General features: G+C 35.9%; 1 protein-coding gene across 7 annotated transcripts in view; it reads right to left on the bottom strand.

Annotated features, from left to right (window-relative positions):
* Positions 1–14663: 14663 nt before the first annotated feature.
* Atrx (ATRX chromatin remodeler) overlaps positions 14664–26418 on the bottom strand; it is a 225314-nt gene continuing 213559 nt past the window's right edge. For 6 of the 7 annotated variants that reach the window (XM_077107628.1, XM_077107623.1, XM_077107625.1 and 3 more), the window contains 5 exons: positions 21340–21489; positions 20257–20382; positions 19220–19315; positions 18566–18694; positions 14664–17556 (listed from right to left, as the gene is read on the bottom strand). In XM_077107628.1, the coding sequence (XP_076963743.1) occupies positions 17278–17556; positions 18566–18694; positions 19220–19315; positions 20257–20382; positions 21340–21489 (780 nt within the window). In that variant the 3' untranslated portion in view covers positions 14664–17277. The remainder of the gene's footprint in view (positions 17557–18565; positions 18695–19219; positions 19316–20256; positions 20383–21339; positions 21490–26418) is intronic. The other variant, XM_077107626.1, reaches the window with a different exon arrangement.

The following is a 26418-nucleotide window of genomic DNA, read 5'->3' as shown; positions in this document are numbered from 1 at the left end:
GTTTAGTCTTTCTTTTTTTATGTTTACTTTTTAGTTGTAGTTGGACACAATACCTTTATTTCAATTATTTATTTTTATGTGGTGCTGAGGATCAAACCCAGGATCTCACACATGTGAGACTAGCACTCTACCATGGAACCACAACCCCAGCCCCAAGGTTTAGTGTTTCTTTAAAAGTATTATCACTTTATTCACATTTCACATTCACCACGATGTCTTCTGCTGTGGTGAATAAAGTTTTATTTTTTATTAAAAGCTTTTCCACATTATTCACATTTCTAGGGCTGTTCTCCAGTGTGAGTTCTGTTGTGGTGAATAAGGCCTGTTTTATTGCTAAAAGCTTTGCCACATTCCTTATATTTCTAAGGCTTCTCTCCAGCGTAAATGCTGCTGTGGCAAATAAGGTGTAATATTTGAGTAAAAACTTTGTCACATACTTTGCATTTGTGAAGCTTCCCTCCAGTGTGAGTTCTGTTGTGGCAAATAAGGTGTGATTTTTGACTGAACGCTTTGCCACATTCTTTACATTTGTAAGGCTTCTCTCTAGTGTGAGTTCTTCTGTGGCAAATAAAGCCTGTTTTTTTGAGTAAAAGCTTTGCCACATTCTTTACATTTGTAGAGCTTCTCTCCAGTGAGTTCTGCTGTGGTGAATAAGGTCTATTTTTTGACCACAAGCTTTGCCACATTCTGTACATTTGTAGGGCTTCTTTCCACTGTGAGTTCTGCGGTGGTCAATAAGGTCTGATTTTTGACCAAAAGCTTTGCCACATCCTTTACATTTGTAAGGCTTCTCTCCAGTGTGAGTTCTGATGTGGTGAATAAGGTGTGATTTTTGACTGAAAGCTTTGCCACATTCTTTACATTTGTAGGGCTTCTCTCCATTGTGGGTTCCTTTGTAGTAAATAAGACCTGTTTTTTTACTAAAAGCTTTGCAACATTCTTTATATTTGTAGGGCTTCTCTCCTGTATAAATTCTCTGGTGGTGGACAAGACCTGATTTTTTATATGATTTCTGGTGTTCACTCTCACTTGTAGTTTTCCATATTTTCTTTTGTGGTAAATAGTCAAGATCACAAATTCTATATTTTGCACTTATCACCTCATGAAATATAAGTTTTAGGCCCTTTTCTGGTGAATATTCTTGGGTATGATTAGGAGTCATGGAAGGCAAAGTTTCTATAGTTCTCTAGCATCACATCTCTCTATAAATTTTTCTGAGCAGGCTGAAGGCATTCCTACTCCTCTTCAGTAAAATCAATGGCTATATCCATAAATGTTAACAGTTCCATTTCCTGGCTCTCAGGGTTCTCAGCATTCTCCCTGTGGTTTGTTTTCAGATTCTGCATAGCACAGACACCTGAGCTCCGGATCCAGGACAGAAGCCTACCAAAAAAAAAAGCTTATATATATTTTTTTTGAAATCAGAGAGTTTGATAATTCCAATTGTGTTTCTTTTACTAAAAAGGGTCTGCGGTTTAGCTCAGTGATAGAGCACTTGCCTAGCATGTGCAGGTCCTGGGTTCAATCCCCACCCTCAACAAAAGGTCAGTTGTCCCAAGACATGAATTTTCTTCTATACTCTCATTTCTATCCACTCATCTTTTTGTCTCTTCTATGCTAGTACCTCACAGTCATGATCACTGATGATTCGTAAGTTTTGATGTCAGGAAATGGAATCTTCCACCTTTGTTTTTTCAAGTTTTCTAAACCTATTCTTGGATTCTTGCATTTCCATATGAATTTTAGGATCAGCTTGCCAGTGGAGACAAAAACTTTTTCTGAGATCTTAATAGAAATTGTGTTGAATCTGTAGATCAATTTGAGGAGTATTACTATTTTAACAATAGTAAGTCTTTCAATCACTGATCATGAGTTGTCATTCCATCTATTTGGGTCTCCTTTAATTTCTCTGAAGCAGTTTTTAAGATTAATTTTTCCTTTCCTTTTTTTTCTGAGTGTTCTGCCCTCTCTGAAAACTGTGTCCTCTCCCAGTATCCTTAATTCTAGCTCCTCTGTATGGTCCTTGTGCTTTCAACATGTTCAAATTTCTCCAATTATTGAAGAGCTCCTTAAATACATCATTAAAGGATGAAGCTGTTAAAGAAAATATCAAGAAGTCTGAAACTCCAACATGTTAAAAACATAATTAAAACATTAAAACTTGTTCAATATATACTACAGAATTAAAAAGTTATCATTCTGAATATATTAACTATAGGACACATAAAATTCTATTAAAAAAACTAAGCCTCCAATACAATATGGGCAAAGAACATAAAACAGTTAACAAAAGAAAATATACAATTATAAAGATATAAATAATATACTTCAATTTTGAAAGTAATTAGTAAAATGTAAATAATGAAATATATTTTCTGTATCAAATTAACAGTTTTTATTTTTTTTTTCTTTGGTACTAAGGATTTTACCTAGGGATGCTTAACCACTGAGCCCCATCCCCACCCCTTTTTATTTTTTATTTAGAGACAGGGTCTCACTAAGTTGCTTAGGGCCTAAGTTGCTGAGGCTGGCTTTAAACTTGTGATCCTTCTGCCTCAGTCTCCCAAGTTGCTGGAATTACAGGTATGTAGCATCATGCCCTGCAAAGATTTTAAAAACAATAATATTTGCTATAGTTTGAATTTTGAATGTCCTTCAAGGCCCATGTAATGAAGGCTTGGTCCCCAGTATGTGTCACTATTGGGAGATAGTGGACCTTTAAGAGGTGAGTTCTAGTGGAAGGAAGTTAGGTTATTGGGGGAATGTCCTTGAAGGGAATATTGGTACTCCAGCCCCTTCTTGTCTCTCCTTTATTTGTATGGTCCTGGAGATGGAACCCAGAACCTCAAAAATGCTAAGCAAGTACTCTACCACTGAGTCACACCTTTCTTCTTCTCCTTCTCTTCCTCCCTCTTCTTATTCCTTTTCTTTTCTTTTCAGTACCAGAGTTTGAGGCTGGGGATGTAGCTCAGTTGGTAGAGTACTTGTCTCACATGCACAAGTCCTGGGTTCAATCCCCAGCACCACACACACAAAAAAAAAAAGGAAGAAAGAAAAAGAGAGATTGAACCCAGGGCCATGCACATGCTAAGCAAGCATTCTACCAGTGAGCTACAACCTCAGCCCCAACCTTTCCTTTTTTGGGTGGGATACCAGGACCAGGGATTGAACCAAGAAGCACTTAATCCCTGAGTCACATAACCAGCCCTTTTTAATTTAATTTAGTTTTTTAATTTTGAGACAGGATCTTGCTAAGTTATTTAGGGCCTTGTTAAGTTGGTGAGTCTGGCTTTGAACTTGTGATCTTCCTGCCTCAGTCTCCTGAACTGTTGAGATATACGCATGTACCCGGCAACTTATCCTTCTTATAAGTTGTTGATCTCAGGTATTTTGTTACAGTAATAGAATGCTGACTAATACAATACTTGAAACAAGTGATGGTGCAGAGAATTAGGCACAATCATACTGCTTTGGGGAGAATACAGATAATATAATTTGATAATGTAAGTCAAGAAGTTTAGGGCTGGGGATGTAGGTCAATGGTAGAACACCTGCATAGTATGCATAAGACCCTGGATTCAATTGCCAGTACCCCCAAACAAGCAAATCTTAAAAATGAACATGCCTTTCAGCCATGCATGATGCACACACTTTTAATCCCAACAAACTGGGAGAAGGAGGTAGGAGGATCACAAGTTTGAGGCCAATATATGAGCAACTTAACCAGATCCTATCTCAAATTTTACAAAATGAAGAATGAAAAAGACTGGGGATGTAACTCAGTGGTAGAGTACTCCTGGGTTCAATTCACAGTACCACAAACAAACAAACAAAAGCAAACATAATGAGTTCCAGGATAAAAGTCGGTTCTATAGTTTACTAAATTTCAATCTTATGCTCTTTGTATCAATGATGTCACTTTGTCTTTACCTCTACCACAAATTACCACATGATCATAGTCTGCTCCAGTATGCTGTCTTCTTATCAAGAACATTGACCCTAGGCCTGAGGGTGTGGTTCAGTGGTAGAGTTCTTGCCCAGTATGAACCAGGCCCTGGGTTCAATCTCCACCACCAAACAAAACAAAACAAAACAAAACAAAACACCCCCCAAATAACAAAAACCCATTAGTCCTATCTTTCCAAACAGACTGTTAAAGAGAAATGAGCTTGGGGCAGGGGATGTGGCTCAAGTGGTAATGTGCTTGCCTGGCATGTGTGGGGCATTGGGTTCAATCCTCAGCACCATATAAAATAAAATAAAGATGTTGTATCCACCGAAAACTGAAAAATAAATATTCAAAAAATTCTCTCTCTTCTCTCTCTCTCTCTTAAAAAAAGAGAAATGAGCTTTGCAGGTGGCAAACACAGATTTCAACCTGGATGTTCCATATTCTGCTTGTGTGACTCTTTGGTAAGCCTCAATTTCCTCGTTTACATGATAGCATCAAGTAGCCAGGCTTGGTGGTGCACACGTGTAATCCCAGGAACTCTGGAGGCTTGAGGCAGGAGGATCACACATTTAAGGCCAGCCTCACCAATGTAGCAAGCCCTTAAGCAACTTAGCATGACCCTGTCCCAAAAGGGCTGGGGATGTGGCTCAGTGGTTATGCACCCCTGGGTTGTATTTCTGGTACAATCAATCAATCAATCAATCTGCAGCAAGTTCTCTACAACTTGTGTGTGTGTGTGTGTGTGTGTGTGTGTGTGTGTGTGTGCACATGTGCACTAGAGCTTGAACTCAGGGCCTTGTGCATGCTATGCATGCACTCTACCACTGAGTGACATCCCCAGCCTCTCCTCAACTTCTTTCTCATATCTATCAAAGTCAGGGGAACTCTAGTAGGTAACAAATGTCCATTGACTGGACTTGAGAGGAGGCTTACTGTATAATAAAGATTAAAAAAATAGAGAAATCCTATTGCCCTGCAGCTTTCTGTCCTATTGCTGTGGAGTCTCTTGTCCTTGCACACAGTGATTGATTACAAATAGAATAAGTTATATTTTATGTATTCTGCCAAAATACATTCTATTGCCATGTATAACTAAAAATAAAAATTAAAAAACATTTTTTTTCAAAACCCTGTAGGTGACTGACAAAGGAAATAGCCAACTCCTCAGCATTGCTCTCCAAGGTAGATCTGGATGGGGTGCAGAAATCCTAGGCTAAGGAAACTGTTTTGAAGACTTTTGGAGATGTATGGAGAAGAATATAACATTACAGATCTTGTTATTGGTGCTGCTATATGGTGGGGAGCAAAGGGAGGAAATGTAATGTGGTCAGATTTGTGTTTAAGTAAGATTGGTCAGGCTGTAAAGTGGAAGATAGACTGTAGTATAGGCAGGGAGGCCAATTTAGAAGCTCCTGGACTTAACCAGTCAGGAAGTAATCGGTGGAAGGATGAGATCTCTAAGGAGAAGGGAGGAACTTGCATCTATAGAACAAGTAGAGAAAATTATTTATTGCCAGAAGGGGTAAACTAACATCAAGACACAAGGGGAAAGGAAAGGTGAGTTTGTGAAAGGAGGTTGAGGGATTCTGATGCTCTTGTCAAATCAATTTGATGCTATTGTCTTTCAGTAATCAGGAGGCGAGGTTGTCTCTGAAGCTTGGCAGCTTGATTGAGACACTTAGAAGGGCTTCTAGGAAACTATGTTTAGAGATGTTGCTCTTTTTTTTTTTTTTTTTGTACTGGGGATTGAACCCAGAGATGCTTTGCCAATGAGCTACATCCCCAGCTAGTTAAGATTTGCAATTTTCTGGGTTGGGGTTGTAGCTCAGAGGTAGAGCTCTCATCTAGCATGCGTGCGGCCCGGGTTTGATCCTCAGCACCACATACAAACAAAGATGTTGTGTCCACCAAAAACTAAAAATAAATAAATAAATAAATAAATAAATAAATAAATAAATAAATAAATATTTTTAAAAATGTCTGGAGGTGTGGCTCAGTGGTTAAGTGTCCCTGTATTCAATCCCCAATACCCTCCACCCCAATAAAAAAAAAATCCAAGATAAAGAACTCCAAACACTTAACACCAAAAATAAATAAATAAATAATGAACTGAACAGACTTCTCAAAAGAAGTACAAATGGCCAACAATTATATGAAAAAATGTTTTAACATTTCTAGCCATCAGAAATTTACAAATCTTTTTTAAAAATATTTAGTTTTTAGTTGTAGATAGACACAATATCTTTATTTTATTTTATGAGGTGCTGAGGATCGAACCCAGGGCCTCACACATGCTAGATGAGAGCTCTACCTCTGAGCTACAACCCCAACCCAGAAAATTGCAAATCTTAAATTGCCTTGAGAATTCATCTTACTCTAGTCCCCTAGTTCTGTGGATCTCAAACCAAGAGAGACCTTGGTCTTTCAACTGTCCATAGAGAACTCAGATATGTTCACTGAAGCTATGGGTTCAAAATCTCCCACTTTTCTAGTGCCCTATGTGAGATACAGGTACCTATCTCTGGCTGCCTTAGGTCTACTATCACTGCTTGAATTGTGGACCAATGATATTAATACTACAGGATAGCTTGTTGGAAATGCAGACTCTGGGGCACGACATCAGATGTACTATATCAGAATCTAAAGTTTATGGATTTTCCAAGGTAATGCTCATACTGTACATTAAAGTTTGAGAAACCCTGGGCCAAGTGATCCTAAGAGTACTTTCACTTCTAAAAATGAAGATTTCTCTAATTTCAAACACTAGAAACTGCAAGAACTTTCCCACCCCAAATTTTACCTTTCATTAGGCCATCCCATTTCATGGAGCAGGCTTAGTTTTGCAGGTGAACAATAGACCTTCTATCTTTTTTTTTTGGGGGGGGGGCGGTTCCCAGTGCATCCCAGCCATTCAATCATTAAACATCCTTATGATAAAACTCAGCAGACAGAGGATGGAGCTGGGAAAAAGAGTGAATAACTCTGGTCTAAGGGGCATGGGGAATCTTATTTCTTCTGAGTAGACAAAGTCAAACAAATGTTGTCTGGGCAATGTGGGCCCTGCAATCAAATAACAAATTCCTACTAGCAGGCACAAAGGGACAGTTTCTGCAGAATGTTTCTACCTCCTGAGTTCTATATATGATCCTAAGTCAGAGAGGAGAAACTTCTATCAAGGATTACTTACCTCCTTACATGATTAAAATACTTAATAAATGAAGGGGCCCTTGAATATAAAACACTTTTTCATTATAATAAAGCATATTACTTATTTTTAAAAATCATAAACAGAAAATATAAGCCCTTATCCATAAACATAATGAAAAATTACAAGATGCATTTCAGTCCTTTGTCACGACCAATTAAGAAATAGAAGCAGAGATAAGAGAACAGATAAGGGGAAAGAGAGAAAGAGCTCCAAAGAAAAATAAATAGAACACACACATACACACACACACACAAACACACACACACACACACACACACACACACACGCACGGATACAAAAACTAATTGCCATTGCCATAATGTCCTTGTGTGGAATCTGATTACTAAAACATTCACTCATAAATTCATCAAACACATATAGCACACCTTTTCTGTGCCAGGAGCTAAGGATAATAAAGTGAGCAAAGGGCTCCTGATCTTAAGGAGTTTACATATCTAACAAGGGAGCAAAATATTAAGTATCATACTAATAACCATTTGTAATAATTTCCTATCACCGCTGTAACACATCACCACTGATTTAAAACAACACCCATTTATTACCTTACAGTTCTGTAGAATAGGAATATAACACAAGTCTCATTGAGTTAAAGTAAAGGTGTAGGTAGAAGATTCTAGTTGAAACTTCTTTTCCTTAACATTTCCAAGTTCTAGAGTTCACTCATTTTTCTTGTCCGTGGGCCTCTTCTTCCATCTTTGAAGCCAACAACACAATGTTTCATCTAAGTCTTTCTTTCCTAATGACATCTTTATGTAACTGTTTCTGCCTCCATTTTCCACTTTTAAGGATCCTTGTGATTACATTGGGCCCACCTAGATAATCTAGGAGAATCTCCCCTGATTAGTGTTTTGCATCACTGTGACCAAAAGATCTGACAAGAATGATGTAGAAAAGCAAAGTTTATTTTGGCTCACTGTTTCATAGGTTCAGTCCATGGTCAGCTGACTCCACAGCTCTGAGCCCAAGGTGAAGCAGAACATCTTGGTAGAAGACTGTGGCAGAGGAAAGAAGTTCAGGACATCACAGCTAGGAAACAAAGAGTTCTACTCACTAAGGACAAAATGTAAATCCCAAAGACACACTCCCAGGGACCCACTTCATCCAGCCACACCCTATTTGCCTATAGTTACTTCCCAGTTAATTCACATCCATGGGTTAATCCGTTGATTTGGTTATATCTCTCATAATCAAATCATTTCACCTCTGAAAATTCTTGTACTGTCTCACATATGAGCCTTTGGGTAACACACTCACATCTAAACTTAATTCAATCTACAAACTTGATTCTCCTTTGCCATGTAGGTAACATATTTATAAACGCTGGGGATTAGGATTTGAACATCTTTGGGTCACCATTATTCTGCCTACCATTTAATTTTAAATTATACACTATGGAAACTATTGACTTAAATTAGGGCAATGACAGCACGGCATTTCTTGGAACTATCCTATTGACTTCTGTTCTTTGCTGCCTGCCTGTTTGTGTCTGCTGCTTCCTCTGTCTGAGATGATTCCCTTCTTCTTAATCTCTACATGTTCATATTCTAGTTATCTTTTTAAGTCCTCCTGCAAATGTTACCTAAAAATTTTCAGGTTGTACAATGAACAGTGCATTAGTTCAGAATACTTCAACATTTAGGGTTCTCAACTGTTAATTAACCGAACTTCTAAGAAAACCACTGCATTGAAAATGATTTCAGTCATGTATAAAAAATTAGAATAAATAATTTAATTTAAAAAATAAGAATAAAAAAATGAGTTCAGAATCAGCATGGTACCCCATGCCAGTGATACTGCTGTTCAGGAAGCTAAGGCAGGAGGACCACAAGTTTGAGACCAGGAGTTTTGAGATCAGCCTGGGCAACAGGGGGAGACCCTGTCTTCACAAAATGAGTTCTGATATATTAAAACATTTGAAAGTATTCAGATTGGGTTTTGCACACACCTCTTGGCATTACAGAATGAAATGAAAGGTGAAAGCCAAACCCCTCAGGCACTACTCAAAGCAGAAGGAAGTGCCTTGAAAACACTAAAGGGGGATGTTGTGTTTCTTTAAGGTCTTGCTTAGAGTGAAAACAAGACAGGTGGGGAGCTGATTTGCAAAGGAATAAATGATAAGGTACTCTAAATAGTTTGCAAGAGGCTGGGATTTGAGGCTGAGATTGTGGCTCAGCAGTAGAGCGCTCGCCTAGCATGTGCGAGGCCCTGGGTTCGATCGTCAGCACCACATAAAAACAAATAAATAAAGATATTGTGTCCAATTACAACTAAAAAAATTAAATTTAAAAAAAGAGGCTGGGATTCAAGTCAGAGTTATAGCCTTTTCAGTGACACACACACACACACACACACACACACACACACGTTAGGGTGAGACACATCATCCTGATCCTCCCTCTTCCAGTTAGTTGTGTGACACTGGGAGAATAATTTAATTATTTTAAACCTATTTCTTCATCTGTAAAACAGAAATTTAAAAAAGCAACTGCCATAGTACCTGAAATATAATAGGCATTCAGTAATTCTTTTTTTTTTTTAAAGAGAGAGAGAGAGAGAGAATTTTTTAATATTTATTTTTTATTAGTTCTCAGCGGACACAACATCTTTGTTTGTATATGGTGCTGAGGATCGAACCTGGGCTGCACGCATGCCAGGCGAGCGCGCTACCGCTTGAGCCACATCCCCAGCCCCATTCAGTAATTCTCGATTGCTGTGTGAGACCATTTTAAAAAGTGAAGTAACTTGCCCAAGTTTACAGAGAACCAGGCACCCAAAGTCTAACATACTGATATAATTTTACCATATTTTAGTTCTTTGGAAATGTGTAAGCTATTCATGGGCCTTGGGGTACATCTCTATAAATCAAGAATAGTTGACCCCGTTCTGACAGATCCTTATACTAACACAACTTTCTATTTTCTTTTCTTGTGACTTATCATTTCTTATTTGAAATAGAGGACTTTGAAGTACTTGGTATATAAACCTCCCTGGTCTGTGGAAGGCTAATTCCATCCTTAGCACTGGACACTGAAATCCAGAAAATAGAACAGAGCTCCTACAGACTATTGGTCTAAACCATGGTGAGTGTGGTAAAAGTAGAACCTTTGAAACAAATTAAATATCCCTCCCTCTGAAATAAAATCCTGAGCCCAATGGTCTGGTTGCCAAATTAAAGGCTTAGGGGATATGTCAGGGGTCTTCCCATTTTACAGTTGTCACACAAGAATTCATTTCCTTTTTATTTTGGCTCACATATTCTCCTTACCACAAACAGTTCCCATTTTAAAGCTTAGTTCAGTATGAATTATTCTGAAATTTTGCTTAATATGGCCTGGCAACTTAAATATAAGGCATCTGAATGGAGTGGAATGAGAACTGGAATACAAGCTAGAACACATGGGTGCCCACAGGCATCTTTCCCTACTCTGGGTCTTTGTTTTCCTTGCTTGCAAAGGGATGGGGCTGGCTACGTGGTTTTCAAGAAAGGTCCCTGCCATCTTGAGCTTTCTATGATTCAGCAATTCACCCCACATGTATACTTAGGCATTAGAACATAAGAGGTGTGTGTTGTGTAGTAGAGTTGGGAGAAGATAGTTTGGAGAAATAAAGGGGGTAAATTGCAGATAGAGTTGCTAATTACTGGGCTGGGGCTGGGACTCAATGGCAGAGTGCTTGCCTAGCATGTGTGAGGCATTGGGTTCGATTCTCAGCACCACATAAAAATAAACAAATAAAGACATTCTATCCATCTACAACTACAAAAGATATTTTAAAATATTGCTAATTATTCTATTGGTGATAGAATAAAAATGTTTCCTTTGCTAAGAAGGATAAGATCCAAGTGCATCACTAATGCCTTTGAAGCCCAACCTCTTCATGCAGTATAGTTGAAAAATCTCCCAAGGGTTGGGGATAAACTAACAAGACCTTGAATGGTTATAAACCAGGCTTTCCCATTTCTTAAGCCTGGTTTTGTTTTCACTACAATGTATTCAGCAGGCTAGACACAGGCTTCTACCTGCTCTCCTACTGGCATGTGAGGACAAGCAGGTACAGAAAAAAAATGATTACTATTTCACTCTTCTATTAGTTTTCTTAGTTTTGTCACACAATTCAACTATAAAACCTAAACCTCAAAAGGTATGCATGTGCTGTTACACAAAAGTCAATATACAAAAGTATTGCTTCCGACTTACTATAAGCTTTATCCAGTCCAGACCATTTAAACATTGCTCTAACTTGGCTTTTCAGTTATAAACAATGGGAAATTACCAATTATTAGCTTAAAAGTGAGACTTCACAAAAGCTTATTTATATTTACCTTGATTTTTGTCACACTCTTTCCACTGAGGAATCAGCCCCTTAAATGTATTTTTTCATTTTCTGCAATGAGTTCCAGAGACAGTAAGAAACAGCTCTGGGAGTGCCTCTGGGCAAAAGATAAAGGAGGTTACAGCTAGTGGAAGTGGTAATTAGAGCCAATTACAACCTGACTTATCTGCTTTGTCATTAAAATGCCTGTCAGACCTCTCATTTTTCCAAACAGAGGAAAAGAAAAGGTACAGCTTAGTGGGGGAGAGGGTTAGCCAAAGGGAAGGGATTTCTAATGCTGTTCACAAACTTACCCTGTAACCTTAGACAAACACATTGCCTTTTGGTTTCACACTGCTTTGCTCAAAGTTTAACTCTGGGAGCTGAAAGGGACTTGGGAAATCACCTGGTCCAGACCCCTGCCTTCTATGGTTAAGGTATTATTATAGTCCCATATTTTAAAATGAGACATGAAAGATCCAGAGAACTTAACTAGAATGTCTTCTGCCTCTTAAGTGCAATGGATTTGATTTTGTTCTTTTTAGCTTAATTGTCATGAGGAGAATGTAATTATTCTCCTCACATCTCTCACAGATATGTTGTATACAGGTTAACACATAATAACCACAGAGCACTTTGAAAACACTAAGGGAAGCTTATAAATATAACATTACCAACAGAGATACTAGCACGGTGAATGAACGGGTCTCAAGGAAAAGTAACAGGAATGGATCTAACTCTTTGAAGATTTGGCTTGAGGAAAGAGAATTATAATCAAATGGACCAACCTCACTTTCTGCAAATAAGTGCAAGGGTATAATCAGGAATAATAAAACTTAAGAATAGGAATGCCAGTAATGGAAATATCATGAAGCTTTAGAGAGTAATCAAAAAGAATAAGTGACTTGGGTGTGGTGGCACACGCCTGTCATCCCAGAGGCTGAGAAAGGAGAATGGCAAGTTCAAGGCCAGCCTCAGCAACTTAGTGACACCCTGTCTCCAGAGAAAATAAGGGCTGGGGGTGTAGCTCAGTGGTAGAGTACCCCTGGGTTCAATCCCCCCAAAAGTAAGTGAACTTTGTTATGTAAAATCATAAATCCTGAACAAAGTTGGGCTCCTTGGGGGAAGAGCAAAAGGAAATAACTGATTTTTCTTATATACGATTTAAAAAGTTCACTAGTCTATACAATTTCTAGTGACTTTTTTCCCCTTTGTGCTTCAAATTGTGTGTAGTCTGGTCACTGAATGCCTGGATTCATTATCTATCTTCCTGTCTCACATCTTTCTTCACCTTGCATTCTAACCCATTCAAATTACCTCAGCCCAAATCACCATCTTTACCTGCTACTTTGAGCATATTATCCACCTCACAAACCCTTGTTATCCTCATATATTGAATTACTCATTCAGGATTTCAAGGCCATCAATCCTCTCCAATATAGTCTGTCTCTTTCCCTATCCTTTCCCACCTTTGTTCCCCTTCAATACTATACTTTCTCCTCATATATCTGAAACAAATACCATCCTTGCATTTAACGAGCCATCTCTCTTCACCCTTCTTGAAAACCAACACGAATTTAATGTGAAGACTACAGGGACAGGGCTGGGCATATTTAATAGGTTGAAGTCTCTTTGTAGTCATCCGATATGTTTTGCTGAGGCTTATGGCCAAGCTCCTCTCTCCCTTACATATTTCTATCAGGGAGAGGAAGTAAGGGCAGAACATCCAGCAGAAAAAAGTGTTGCAGAGTAGATTGCTTCTGATATGTTCTGAGTATTAAAGAGGGCCCACTACAGAATTTTAGAATTTGCCTCAGCTAGGGGACCACAAGTTGGAGGCCAGCCTAGACAACTTAGGGAAACCCTGACTCAAAATATAAAAAGGGTTCCTTGGTGAAGTGCCCCTGCGTTCAATCCCCAGTACAAAAAAAAAAAAAAAAAAAAAAAAAAAAAACACCAAAACAACAACAAAAAACCAATTTGCCTTAGACCTTCATCCTTTCAAATAAAGTTGTAACCTTGTTATCTTTAATAAGGGCCTCAATTATTTACTCTCCTCTTTGGTGTGTTATGTAATGGTCACTATCAAGAAATCTAGATCCCTAGAGTGAGAGGAGGAAGGATAATTCCCTTAGCTTAGTAGATCAGTGTGTCAGGAAGGTTATTCCAGAGAGAGGATGTGGCAGTATGTATCACAAGGGAACTGTATGGCAATGCATACCCTGGGGAGTAAAACTCTTAGGGGTAGGGTGTTATCCCACTGTTAGATACAACACTAGTGATACCAAGAGTTTGGTTACCTGGCAAATATTGAGATTAGACACAGTATATATTTTGGATTTTTAATTTTTATTCACCCCCATATAATAGCATATATTATAATGTTGCACAGATGAAAGCATTTCTGAAATGTGATCAATCCTCTGGGATTGGCTCAGATTATAGACTTCTGAAAAGTATCAATGGTGGAAATTTTTTGATTCCCTAAGGGTAGATTTGATTTGGAGATAGTTAAAAATCACTTCAGAATGAGTTTGGTAAAATATGGTGGGTAATAACCTGAACATAATTTTCAGTGAAATAAACTCGTAAAAGGATTGACATATTTTACTGTGAGAATAGGTATCTACAGCCTCACAACTTGCTACCCTGAAAGGAAACAAAGGTTATTGAGATAGGTAAATAATTTATTTTAAAGGTTGGTTTGGAATACAAAAAGATCTAAATTTGTGACAAAAGAGGGAAAATGAGAATAGCTAAGGGAAGTCTGTAAAATACTCAGCTTCTTTGAGGCCAGGCAATACAGTTTCCATCTACCTGATATCGACTTTTAGATGGTAAGAAGCTTTTGTATCAAGTGTGGGTTGGTAGCCCTGTTTGACTTAAATGAATGATACAACTGTTGGGAAGCAGGAAATGGTGCTGGATTACACACAGACAACCAAAACTAACACAAACACACATAGGCTTCCTGGTATGTAAATTCTTTTTGAGGTTAGAGATCTCCTTTTACAGAATTTAGTATATTACAGATTCAAAAACCAAACTTCTTGACCTCCCAGTATTAAATAACTAACTGTGCAAAAGAACCACCATTAAATAGGACATCAAAAGCTATACATTTTCTATAAAACAATATGTGCACAGATTTTCAAAGCTGTGAAAATGCAATAAAGAGCACAACACATTTTGGTCACTTTATTAAATGACATTAAATAGTTTTAAGTTTCAACTACTAAACAGCACTTTGAATGGTGAAAACACAGATAGTATATTGTCATACTTGAATGCTTTTCTTTAAAAACACAATTCCAGTCCTTATATATATTACAAAACAGCCTTAAAGGAAGAAGTGACATCTTTTCTACAGTACTCAAGATACTCAATACAGAACTGAAAAGCAGTCTAACAGAAACAAAGGCAAATCTTCACAGCTGTATGATTTCAGCAGCCAAAGCTGGATGATGGACTGAAACATTACTATACAACTGGGACAAAACATATACAGTATCACAATACTAAGCAAAAACGCTTTACACCCAAAGAAATAAAACAGGTTACAAAATGTGGAGAATTTAGCAGGCAAAACCGTAGTACAAGCAACATTTTAAATCGTCATTTTTAAGCCATTGCAACTATTTAAAACATCTAAAACAAATATAAAAATGAGTTTTTTAGTATTTTATTGATGTGATTTTGTCTTTAAATATTTGTTAAACTTGATGTTATACTCAAAGTACATATTATGTAGCTAAAATGTCAAGTGAGAAGAGTGTATGCAAAGTGGTCCAAGTTTTATTTCAAACTCTCTGATTTCCAATTAATCCTTCTAAGTATTATTCTTTCAGTCATAGGTTCATCCACGGTGAGAAAGGTTTAGAAGGTTGCCTAAATTTTCACTTCTATGTCTTTGAGTAAATAATTAGACCATGTTGAAAATTCCTAGGTCTAGTAAATCAGGTTTAAAGTATTCTGGACTTGTAGAAATACCAACTGATAACAGTCAGCCAGAGCATTCTGCCTTCAAAAATTCATCTCATAAATCTTCTTTTTCATTTCTTTTATAGCAATAAACACACATCTGCCCCCACCCCAATTAAATAAATTTGATTGGCTGGCATAACATCCAAATACATGGAATTTGTTAGTTATGTCTTACCACAGGAAGGTTGGGGGGAGGATGGATCCACCAAACCTCACAAATTTTATATCATAAACCTAGTACTCTTGGATGGTTTACCACTAGTTCTTCCAAGATAAAAATGGAAATCTCTATATTATCCAAATAACTCAAAACAGTTTTAACTAACATTAAACTCATTCTAATCCAGTGATACCTAGAACAAATCCTCCACCTGGCTTTCTTGTTTTGCGAATTCTGTAGCTATTTCTACTACCTGTTACATCACCATCTCAAAAATGGTTTTACCATGTTGAGTTGACTCCCATAGTCAAAAACAATCGTTTCCTTTGAGGAACTCAAGCAATTAAATCAAACACGCATAAAATTATAGGTCATTTTTTTTTTTACAGACCCAGAGGAATAAGAACTGTAATGATTTTCTCATAAAACCACATGAAAGGGTATTAGATGAATTCATTTGATCAGAAAATTGCCTCAAAGATCTAAACTGAAAAGATATCAAACAATTTAAGAAAATGTAAGGAAACTGGGGGAAAGGGACATGGTGATGAGAGAAAAGAAGAGCATAGAAGCCAGTGATCCTTATCTTTAAGAGGAACTATTTCACAATACTGACAGTACTGGGAATTGTTAAAGCACATTCCTCATGTGAACTTAAAGTCAGCAATGGTTCTGCCATTTTGATGTTGTTTATAAAACAGGGTGTGAACCTAACAACCACAACTTCAGTGTTAACCTCCTAAAACGCTAGAACTTGATTTTCTTAGTCCACATCCCACTGCCAGCAACAGGATGAAGCACTAGCACTGGCACCATGCAGTCAGGAGATGTGCTTTATATTAGTGCCAGGAGAGAGAAAATTCATGTATGGAAGATAATCCACAACCCTGAAATTTTACCAGTAATTATTTCAGCACATATAACTGAAAATAAAAAAATGGCAGAAAGACTAAAGAAGAAAAAGGAATTCTCTTCTTAGGTTGTACTTAAGGCTGTTTATACAATGCTAAGATAACTGCAAGACTCCTCCAACTTTAGAGCAGTAGTATTTAAGAATATTGCACACAATTCTGTGTCAAAGATAACCCTTAGTTTCTAACTTTCAAGCACAGAGATGATATAGCAGGAGCCCAGTTTCATACTTCAGTCAAAGGAACATTAAGACCATTTCAATCACTCTAATCAAGAAATGGATTAAGTACAAAAGTATTTCATAACTTGAGGAATCAACTCTAAGAACTCAGCTGTGTGTTTTCATATGTAAAGAACGAATATATAAATCTTTATTCTTTCCTAAATTCTTTAATTTTATGACAATTTTATGGTTGCTAAAAGCAGGCATAAAAATTTAGAGAGGAAATCTGTGGAGCTGTTACTGTTATGGAAAGACTTGTTTTCACTGAAAACAATTTGAAATATCTTCTGTACTCAATGTGTGTAAGAAGATTCTAGGCAACATCACTGACAAATGTCAGGGAGAAATGGTATGCCCTATTTAAAAAAATTTTAAACTAATATGGAAGATTGGCATTTAAGGGGACCAAACTATTTATACAGTTGAGTTCTGTTAAGTCATTGATTCCTAAAAAAATAAAAGATCTTTCTATGATTTTAACAATCCTTTAAGCTTTTAGTGCAAAATCACATTGATTTCCCTTGGGAAGGTCCTGGATTTTTGCTTCTCATTGGGGGTGGTGCTCGCTGTAAGGGTGGTGGCTGCATACCACCAGCCACGGACTGATACATTCCTCTCATATCAATCTGCTGGTAGTTAGAAGGATTCATGATTAAATTTGGAGGCTTTGGCATCATGAGATGACCTAGTGTTGCTTGCTGATAAGTCATCTGTTGCTGTTGCTGCTGATTGTACTGCTGCTGGAGCCTCCTGTTCATCAGTATTCGCTGAACACAGCTGATTAACTATAGAGAGAAAAGGGAGTTGTTACAAGTGCATGACCTGTCTCAAAGAGGCAAGTATCAAGTTTTGAGTTAAAATCAATTTGTTAAGGGGGTACCATACCAAAAGGAAAACACATTATTGTTATCACCATTACTAATTTGACGGCATTCACAGGACCATTACTGTAGAAACCAGTTAGTAACACCATTTAGGGCTAAATTCTCTTAATGACTTGACTATTGTATTGCAAGGAGCATTTAGGTTAGTTGCCATAGTAACCTGTCCTGTACCCTGATTAGTCTCAAGTATTAGTTACAGCACTTTTTGTCAATCTCCTTTCTTTGTCCTTCTTTTGAATATTTCACATGATGACAGACAAATAAACATTTCAGTGACAAACACCAAAGAGAAAAGCACTTGTAATAGGAATAATTCCTACTTGAAATATCTCAAATTTCCTACGATCATTTAAAACCACACAATTCTGCCCTGCTTTCTAAGTAAAATTCATGCCACAGAAGTTGATTCCCTGGTGTCAAGAGTTGAAATTTCCCAGTACAAGGCAGATGGCTGGCAAACAACTGAGCTGGGGAAGATGATCAAGGATCCTGGAATATCCTAGCTTTCTGAAGAACTATATAATTTACTGGAACTTGTGATATATCATCCAGAGCTCCACTTCTTATTCTCAAATTAAACACACTGAAAAGAATACTTTTTTGAAGTTGTTTAAAAAATAGCAAAGGTGATGAAAGTCTGGCAAAATTCCTATATAGATGTCCAGAATATACAAAAACTTAAAATTATATGAAACAGATCCTGCACAAACTGCAAGAATATCCATTTGGGAAGTTGTTGCTCCTTTGTAATGAATATATTATCTTTCCTCGATATTACTAGGTTTTTGACAAACTTTTTTCTAGAATACCATCCATTGCTTCACAGGAGGGCTGACACATCTGTCATGCAAGCCTATTATTACAAATTCAAGAAAATTAAACATAACCTAGAGATAGTCAGAACTCTTACCATCTGTTGTTTTGTCAGTACATCATTGTAGATTGCCTCTCTTCGTTTTACATCAAGCTCCTGGCTGGCTTGTCTACTTAATGCTAATGCCTGTACTTGGGCCTCTGAGAGATTCATGTTTTCTTTCCACTAAAAGAAAAAAAATTTCTATTTAATCCTTATGGCTGTACAACTGAGAGAAAATAATCACGGTACTTAAAGATATTCAGGATTTTATAAATTCTCTGCCACCCTTCTTTCCTTTATTTTTTTTCTAAAGAAAACAGTGATGTAAAAGCAGGGTTCTAAGTTGTTCTATGTTGTGCATGGGTTGGGTATCTCTGGAATGGAAAAAAAAAACTATTTGGATTTAATTTTCATAATTGGTAATTAAATTTATGCAAACAACATATACATCTCTATGGTTAATTTCTTAATTCTTAGATTCTACCCATTTCTCTTTTGTGCCAACATCTATGTAAAACTGCTGAATTATAGTTTGGGACTACTATCCAGTTTACTAGTACTTCACTACTGCAAATCAAGCTGTAAGAATGATATTCTTTCCCCCACAAAAGTAGTAATGCAAACTACAATTAAAAATTAAGACAAATGATATGTGGGGGGAGGTACAAAAATTTGAGGTTGAAATAATACAATTGCCAATTAGCTTACAACAGCTGAAATTATATCTTCAAGAGGCTGAATCCTCACTGCTGTCACACTGTTTGTAGCTTCTACAACTTTTTCTCTTCCTTGGTTAATGAGGTCCTAGAAGAATGTAAGAAATAAGTTAGGGCAGAAAGACAGCACAGTTTTAAGGTATAGGGATCCTTCCTCTTGCCGATTGATAGCACTTGGTTTTAAAATCTTAAATAATTGATGGGAAAAGCAAATTTCAGCTTCAGTAAAGAGGAGTAAAACCCCTCAATGCCAAAAGTATCTTGTTAGGAAAATAAAAACTTGAGTTTTATTGTACCAATAATTCAGTCATTTAAATGACTACATAAACACATTTAAAAAAGGAAAACACAGATTCAATTATTAAACTACTAGTATAATAAAACCCAATCCTAGGGAGACCAATACAGACAAGGAAAGAAACCTAAGGGAGGGAAGTGGAGAGAGAAAGGGTAGATACCAGGGAACAAATTGTATTTTTATATTGTATGTATGTATGAATATATGATAGTGAATCCCACTATTATGTGTAACTATAATGTGTCAATTAAAGTGGAAAAAACCCTCAAACCCAATGTTTCCTATTTAATTCATAATTGATTGTAGTTTTAAATCACTTATTTGACAAAATTGGGCATTATATATTTAGTAGTTCTTCTACATTGTATTAGAATATAAATGGGCATGTACTTATCCTACTTTCAAATATTAAGAATGGAATGTGTTTATTTCAAATATTTTATAACTGATTAAAGTGCTATTTCCCTAGCCATTCGGCTGCCCTATTGTTCCTTAATTAAAATAATTCAAACTGATTAATTCAAGGACTGATTCCCTTGTGCTCTGAACAAGCTGCATTTTACTATAATATATTGGTTCAAAAGGGTCAACAAATAAAAAAAAAATTTCTTGGTCTATTCAGAGGTAATCTTTTGGAGAATGTGATATTCCTGCATAGGGAACCCTCAACAACAAGGCATTTGAAATTGCCTTTAATTCATGTTAAACTACTTTTGTACTTTACGTCTTACCTCCAGCTGTTGATTACTCATTGCTGACAGGGCTCCCAAATTGAAAGGAATATAAGGAGTCTGAGCGTTGAAAGTGACAGGGGGTAAATTGGTCCCAGTTGGTATGTTGAAACGCATGGTCAGTCCCTAAAAACAAAAAAATTATGCACTTCTCACATTGTGATTTAAAACTTGAAATTCTACATCACCTACTGGTTTAGAAAAGAATCCATGTTCTCAGATCTAGGAAATTATTAACACTCTTCCACACACAAACAAAACATCCTTTTCACCCGAGACCAAGATCTTATTACATGGAAAGCTTTAACTCCTAAAGGTGTATTCTTTTTTTCTAATAATTCCCACAGAATGAGGCAACTCAGTGATTTCTGATGAGACTCCTAACATCACGTTAACATTAAAGAAGTTTGGTACAATGAGTTAGGAGTTTAAAAAGAATTCAGGTATTAGGATAAGGTTTCCCATGCTGAGGCACATTTTTTTGCTTTAGTGGGTTGGTGTTTAAAACAAACATGGAATTATTTTAATAAAGTTGCTGCTGGAGATGGCACTAATATCCAATAAGAAAATACTTTGCACTCTGGTATTCAGCCAAAATTTAGACTTCATGGTATACATGCTAAAGCAACTCCTACTTTCAAACTCTAAGCTCCTGTATGTGACTACATATGGTAGTAACAAGCTAAGTAATCCTAAATATGTAGCTTCCTACTCAACTCTCAATTCAGCAACTGCTAAGAAGTGGGGTTACTACTCTTTAAGTGTAAACTATTATTTCCCTATGTCCTCTCCTACTTTACTACCAAATGTATCTGTAGCCAATAAACTCATACTCAGAACTGGGGACCCTGTACCTGAAGACCTACTATATTATTGCCCATTTCAAATGTGACCCTTTTCTTCCTCACTGCTCTTTCAAATGAAGTGTTTTTAAAAATTTTATTTTCTGTGGGTCTTCTTGTGCTGCCCAGGCTGGTCTGGAACTGCTGGCTCAAGCAACTGCCCTACCTTAGCCTCCAAAGTAGCTAGGATGACAGATGTTTGCCCCTGCATCCAGCCTCAAAAGCATTTTTAGTGAACTACCTTCTTTTCTGCTTCATATTCAGCCCAAGCTGCTTTTCTTTCTTCTTCAGTCAACTCCTCCTCTTCTTTGTGGTCCAAAAGAGAATCATGTTCATGATATCCTACAATGTGTTCTTTATGTATTTGAAGAAGTTCTGCAAGTATAGTATCCTGTTTAGAGAGGTTGAAATAATAACAGAGAATTATTTTCTACCTCTGTCTCACGTCTCCATAGTTTGCTGGTTAACTGTTAAGACTGCTTTTCACATGTCTAATATATATTATAAATGACTTAGGAACAGTAATAAAACATGCAACAGCGTATTCTTACATCAGAATTTCATGTTTACATAACATGTTTGAGAGATGCAATTTTTTAAATTTACCACTTTTCAGTTTTCAAAGTCTTTTTTCCCAAACTTAGAAAAAAAAATTTGTTCATATACCTTTTGTGCTTAGAACTGAGTTGATAAATGCTAATACAATTCTGTTTAAGTAAGTGATTATAGTGGATGCCTGTGCTAAAAATCATGGCTACTCCTGTTCATACATATGTAACAACTTTATTGTCGCAAACACTTTAGCTACCAAGCACTAAATCTAAATTAATTAAAAACTAAATTAATTAAAAACTAAATCTAAATTAATCTAAACAGGTACAAGAAAGCTTAACTGGAATATATAATCTTTATATTTCTATTATAAAAAAGTCAAATATAAATTGCACTGTTAAGGATCCATGAGTCAAATTTCAACTGATAAACATTCTTCAATAACTTATTATCATAGTGCATTTTTAAAAAACCATGGTGTCCTGGGTTAGTCTTTTAAGGTTAAAAATCAAATGCTTAAAATTGGAATAATCATATTTTCAGTAAGGACACTAAAGTAGCATTCTGTGTCAATAAAAACATTAAAAATTAAGAAAAATCACACATGAAGACCTGAATATATAAAAGACACACTAACTCATTTTTAAAAAAGATTTTCCATGTTTTAAAAAATAAGTTAAGTTCTGCAAGAATACACATTCTAAATTGTTAATTCAGTAAACAACATAATGAACAAATGTAGGTAGTGGAAGGTATATAGCACATTAAATTAATTCTAGTGATACTTAATGCATCCATTTTTACTATAGAGAAGACCCACATTTGAAAAGAATTATCTTTACATATTTAATCACACCAAAATGGTAAGAACATAAATGTCTATTAAATAAGTCAAGGTGAAAAATTCAGATCATGAGGCCCTAAGTTTTCTTCTATACAATAGCAAATAATGACATTAATTCTATATATTCTAACATTTATATCATGTAAACAACTTTTTATCTTGTTATCCCAATAAACACTTAAAACAATCATGGAACCAATTTTCTTAATAGACACAGCTGTAATTGAGACTATATAATAATTCATGTTGACATGTAGTATGTGCTACTTCCTTCGTTAGACAGACTAAAGAGACTGTTAGAAAACACTAAAGGATCATACAGCTGGGTGTGGTGGTGCATGCCTGTAATCTCAGTGCCTCAGGAGGCTAAGGCAGGATCAAAAGTTCAAAGCCAGCCTTAGCAACTTGGCAAGACCCTGTTTCTATATAAAAAAATAAAAAGGACTGAGTTCAATCCCTAGTACCAAAACAAAATAAACCATACAAAAGGAGGGCTTCAAGGAAGTTCACTGGTAGAATACATAGATGCCAACTTTAGTTCCTTTGAAAGTTAACTAAGCACTTCTCTTCTTTTTTTGGGGGGAGGGCAAGGTACTGGGGATTGACTCCAGGGCACTATACCACTGAGCTACATCCTCAGTCTTTTAAAATATTTTTTTTAGTTGTCAATGGGCACCCCTCTTTTTTAAATTTATTGATATGTGGTGCTGAGAATCAAACCCAGTGCCTCAACATGCTAGGCAAGTGCTCTGCCAATGAGCCACAACCCCAACCCCTTAGTCCTTTTTATTTATTTTTATTTTAAGACAGGGTTTTGCTAAGTTGCTGAAGTTGGCCTGAACTTGCGATCCTCCTGCTTCAGCCTCCCCAGTTGCTGTGATTACAGGAGTGTGCCACTACACCTGGCTAAATACTTCTCTTCTTATCCAGTGTAGAAATCTGCTATCCAAAGGTGTGGCCTATGCCACATTGAACAAATTTAGTATCACTAGATCAGTCTCTAAAGTTACTGACCAGGCATGTAGGAAAAAAACACCTGTTGCACTGATTCACTCCATTAAAAGATAACATTTCCTTAGATGTGTGACTCCCATGTCCACCTCCCAAAAGCATGACTGAAGAGAAAGGTATAATACAACAAGATAACACTCATATTTTTTTTAAAAAAGTAACCATGCCAAATACAGTTAGAGAAGTCAGCTGTTCTACAATATAACAAATAAATTATAAGGTTCGAATGTACTATGGATAATCCCTAATTTTAATTCTGCCTAGCAATAAATGATGATCTTAACCACAGTCAGCATCAATTCATTTCACTATGAAAGCTACCTAAGCAAAAGACCAAAAGTACTAGCAGCCAAATTATTTCAGTCTGTGCCACTGATTTATTCTCTCTATAAAACTGGGTCTTATTATAACTTAGCCTAACTATGAATTTAAATTAAACATGGACAAAATACCTTTTGCTCAGAGGCCTAACAGGATGATCTCAGTATAACAGAATTAAAGAAAACATCCAACTCTTGGAAAATGAACACTATATCCATTAAGTATAGTATTTATTTCTTAATTATAACACCACAATTCATACATTAATTACTTTTTTATGGTTGAAGGAAAAGCCTCTCTAGAAATGCATGTGTGCTTGTATGTATACACATACACTATATATATCCTTATAAAAATATCTCAGATATCAGGAAGCTTTATCATGTCAGTCTTTAGCATCTTATAGTCTCAAAGCCCAAATTATCTTAGAATCAATAGAAATTAAGGACAAGAGAGGAATATTAAATCTTTCAATCACACAGCTAAGGACTAGCTGGGAATAGAAACTAAATTTACAGAATCCTAACCTCATTACTGGTTAAGTGCTTATTCTAACAATCTATGAGGAATGTTTGATTTCTTGAGGTATGGTTCCTCCATTTCCCAGATCTACTCTTTTAAATAAAAAGATAATCACCTGAAGGATTCTAGTAGGTTTATTTCTCTATCACATTTAACAATTTTATGCTTTTGGAAGTTTTTTTTAAAGAACAAGCATATATTAATTTAATAAAAGAAAATATAAAAACATCGACTAACAATTCTCAGAAACAAACCTGTGAAAAGCTAGTTCACTCTTTTACTATAAATCTGACATGCACTATTTTATAATTTTCATCTTTAGGATTTTAATGTCTTCCCACCAATTCTAGATTTGATATCTACCCTATCAAGTCAAATCAAACATGATTGCCTAATTAAGGTCAGATTATGCTGGAGGTTCAGCTCTGCCCATAAAATAACATTCCTTTTGCCCAACTGTTGATTGAAATGCCAGGAAGTCAAAACAAAAGTTCATGTGACTTGTTTTCTACTACTACAAAATTTTAGATTATTTGCTAAAATATTACCTCCTTCTTTCCATCAAACCAAAAAAACTTCACATTGTTTCTATTGGCTACCATAATCACTCTTTTCAAATAAATTTTTTAAAAAATTAATGAAAACAATACTAATATCTAATTACAAAACCTAGATATAACCACCAGTAATATTAATTATCTATTATTCCACACATTAATACACACATAGCTTTGCACAAAAATGGGATTATGTTAAAGTGGTAGTTGGAATTAGTAGGCATGCCCACTGTGCCTAGCTACCTTCTTTTAAAGGCTGAACGGTACTTACATTATATATATAAACTTTATCTATTTATTCATTCCGTTAAGAGTTATTTTAAGACAATAAGACTGTTTCCTATTTTAATTATTATCAAATCTGCAATGAAATTAGATAAATTTTGGTGTATTTTAGTCACTTGCCTATATAGTAATTAATAATACTTAAGGACTTAGACAGGTATGCTCGCCATCATCTTCATTGTAATACAGTATAAGTAAACTTATTTTTAAAAACAGAAATTGTATATACATTTCAAAAGCAGAAAAACAGAAATCTTTCTTCCAGGGTGCTGTGTAAGACACAATTTCCTGCATCTTCCCCTTTTAAATTAATTGCAGCACTCGATGAATAAAAAAAAAAATGATGAGATTAAGAGGGCAAAAAAGTATTTGTAACAGGATCCTCAGGTTATTTCTTCAAGGGAAAACAATTCTGCAAACTCCAGAGCAAGCTATAAAAGTTAATAAAGAAAAATTTCATCCTAATATACAACACAAATCAGTGCAGAGGTTTTGCTTTTCCCCCTTTAAAGAGCAGCATTTATATTAGTTGCTATAGCAACACTATTATTGAAAACAATGCTGGAACAGAATCTATAATCACTAAGCCAACAGTCATCAAAATGAGGTTTAAATTACATCCAAATGTGTACCTTTACATTTCTTTGTCTAAACTTTATTTTTCCTTAAATAAGTGAAAAAGCCAACAAGCTGAAAAAAGCATGGTCTATATTTTAGCTAACAACCTAAATTAGTTTAAGCTTTAAAAATGACTAGTTCAATTAATAAGAAAGCAAAATTAATGATAAATTAAAAGTTTAAGCTAATTTATTTAGAAGTTTAAAGTATTTGGCAAACTGACAAAAATTCCCATCTAATTAATTCTGAAATTCAACCTTGAAAATAAAATTGTTAAAAATAATCAAGACTTTGCCTGAGGGTAGGATGGGGGAGGTTGTCACGTTTCAAAAATATTTTGCTTGCCATCACTTTGAGTTTGAGTTTTACAATATCTGGAAATAAAATGTCACTAGAATACATAACTACCCACTCAAGAGGTTATGAAAATTCCTTTTATTAACTTAAATAAGTCTACATTTTTAGTAAAGAAACTTAATATTCTGGTTCAAAAAGCATCTACTTTCAAATTTGAAGACCATTTCTTCCCAAACTATGCTGGAGAAAAAAAAAAAAAGTTGGGTATTTGATAAGTAACTAGAGAGCTTACTGAATGAAGTTCACATAACAC

The sequence above is a fragment of the Callospermophilus lateralis genome, chromosome X, assembly GCF_048772815.1.
Source record: "Callospermophilus lateralis isolate mCalLat2 chromosome X, mCalLat2.hap1, whole genome shotgun sequence".
Classification (NCBI taxonomy): Eukaryota; Metazoa; Chordata; class Mammalia; order Rodentia; family Sciuridae; genus Callospermophilus; species Callospermophilus lateralis.
The sequence above is the reverse complement of the archived record's forward strand: the minus strand, read 5'-3'. Positions and strand labels throughout refer to the sequence as shown.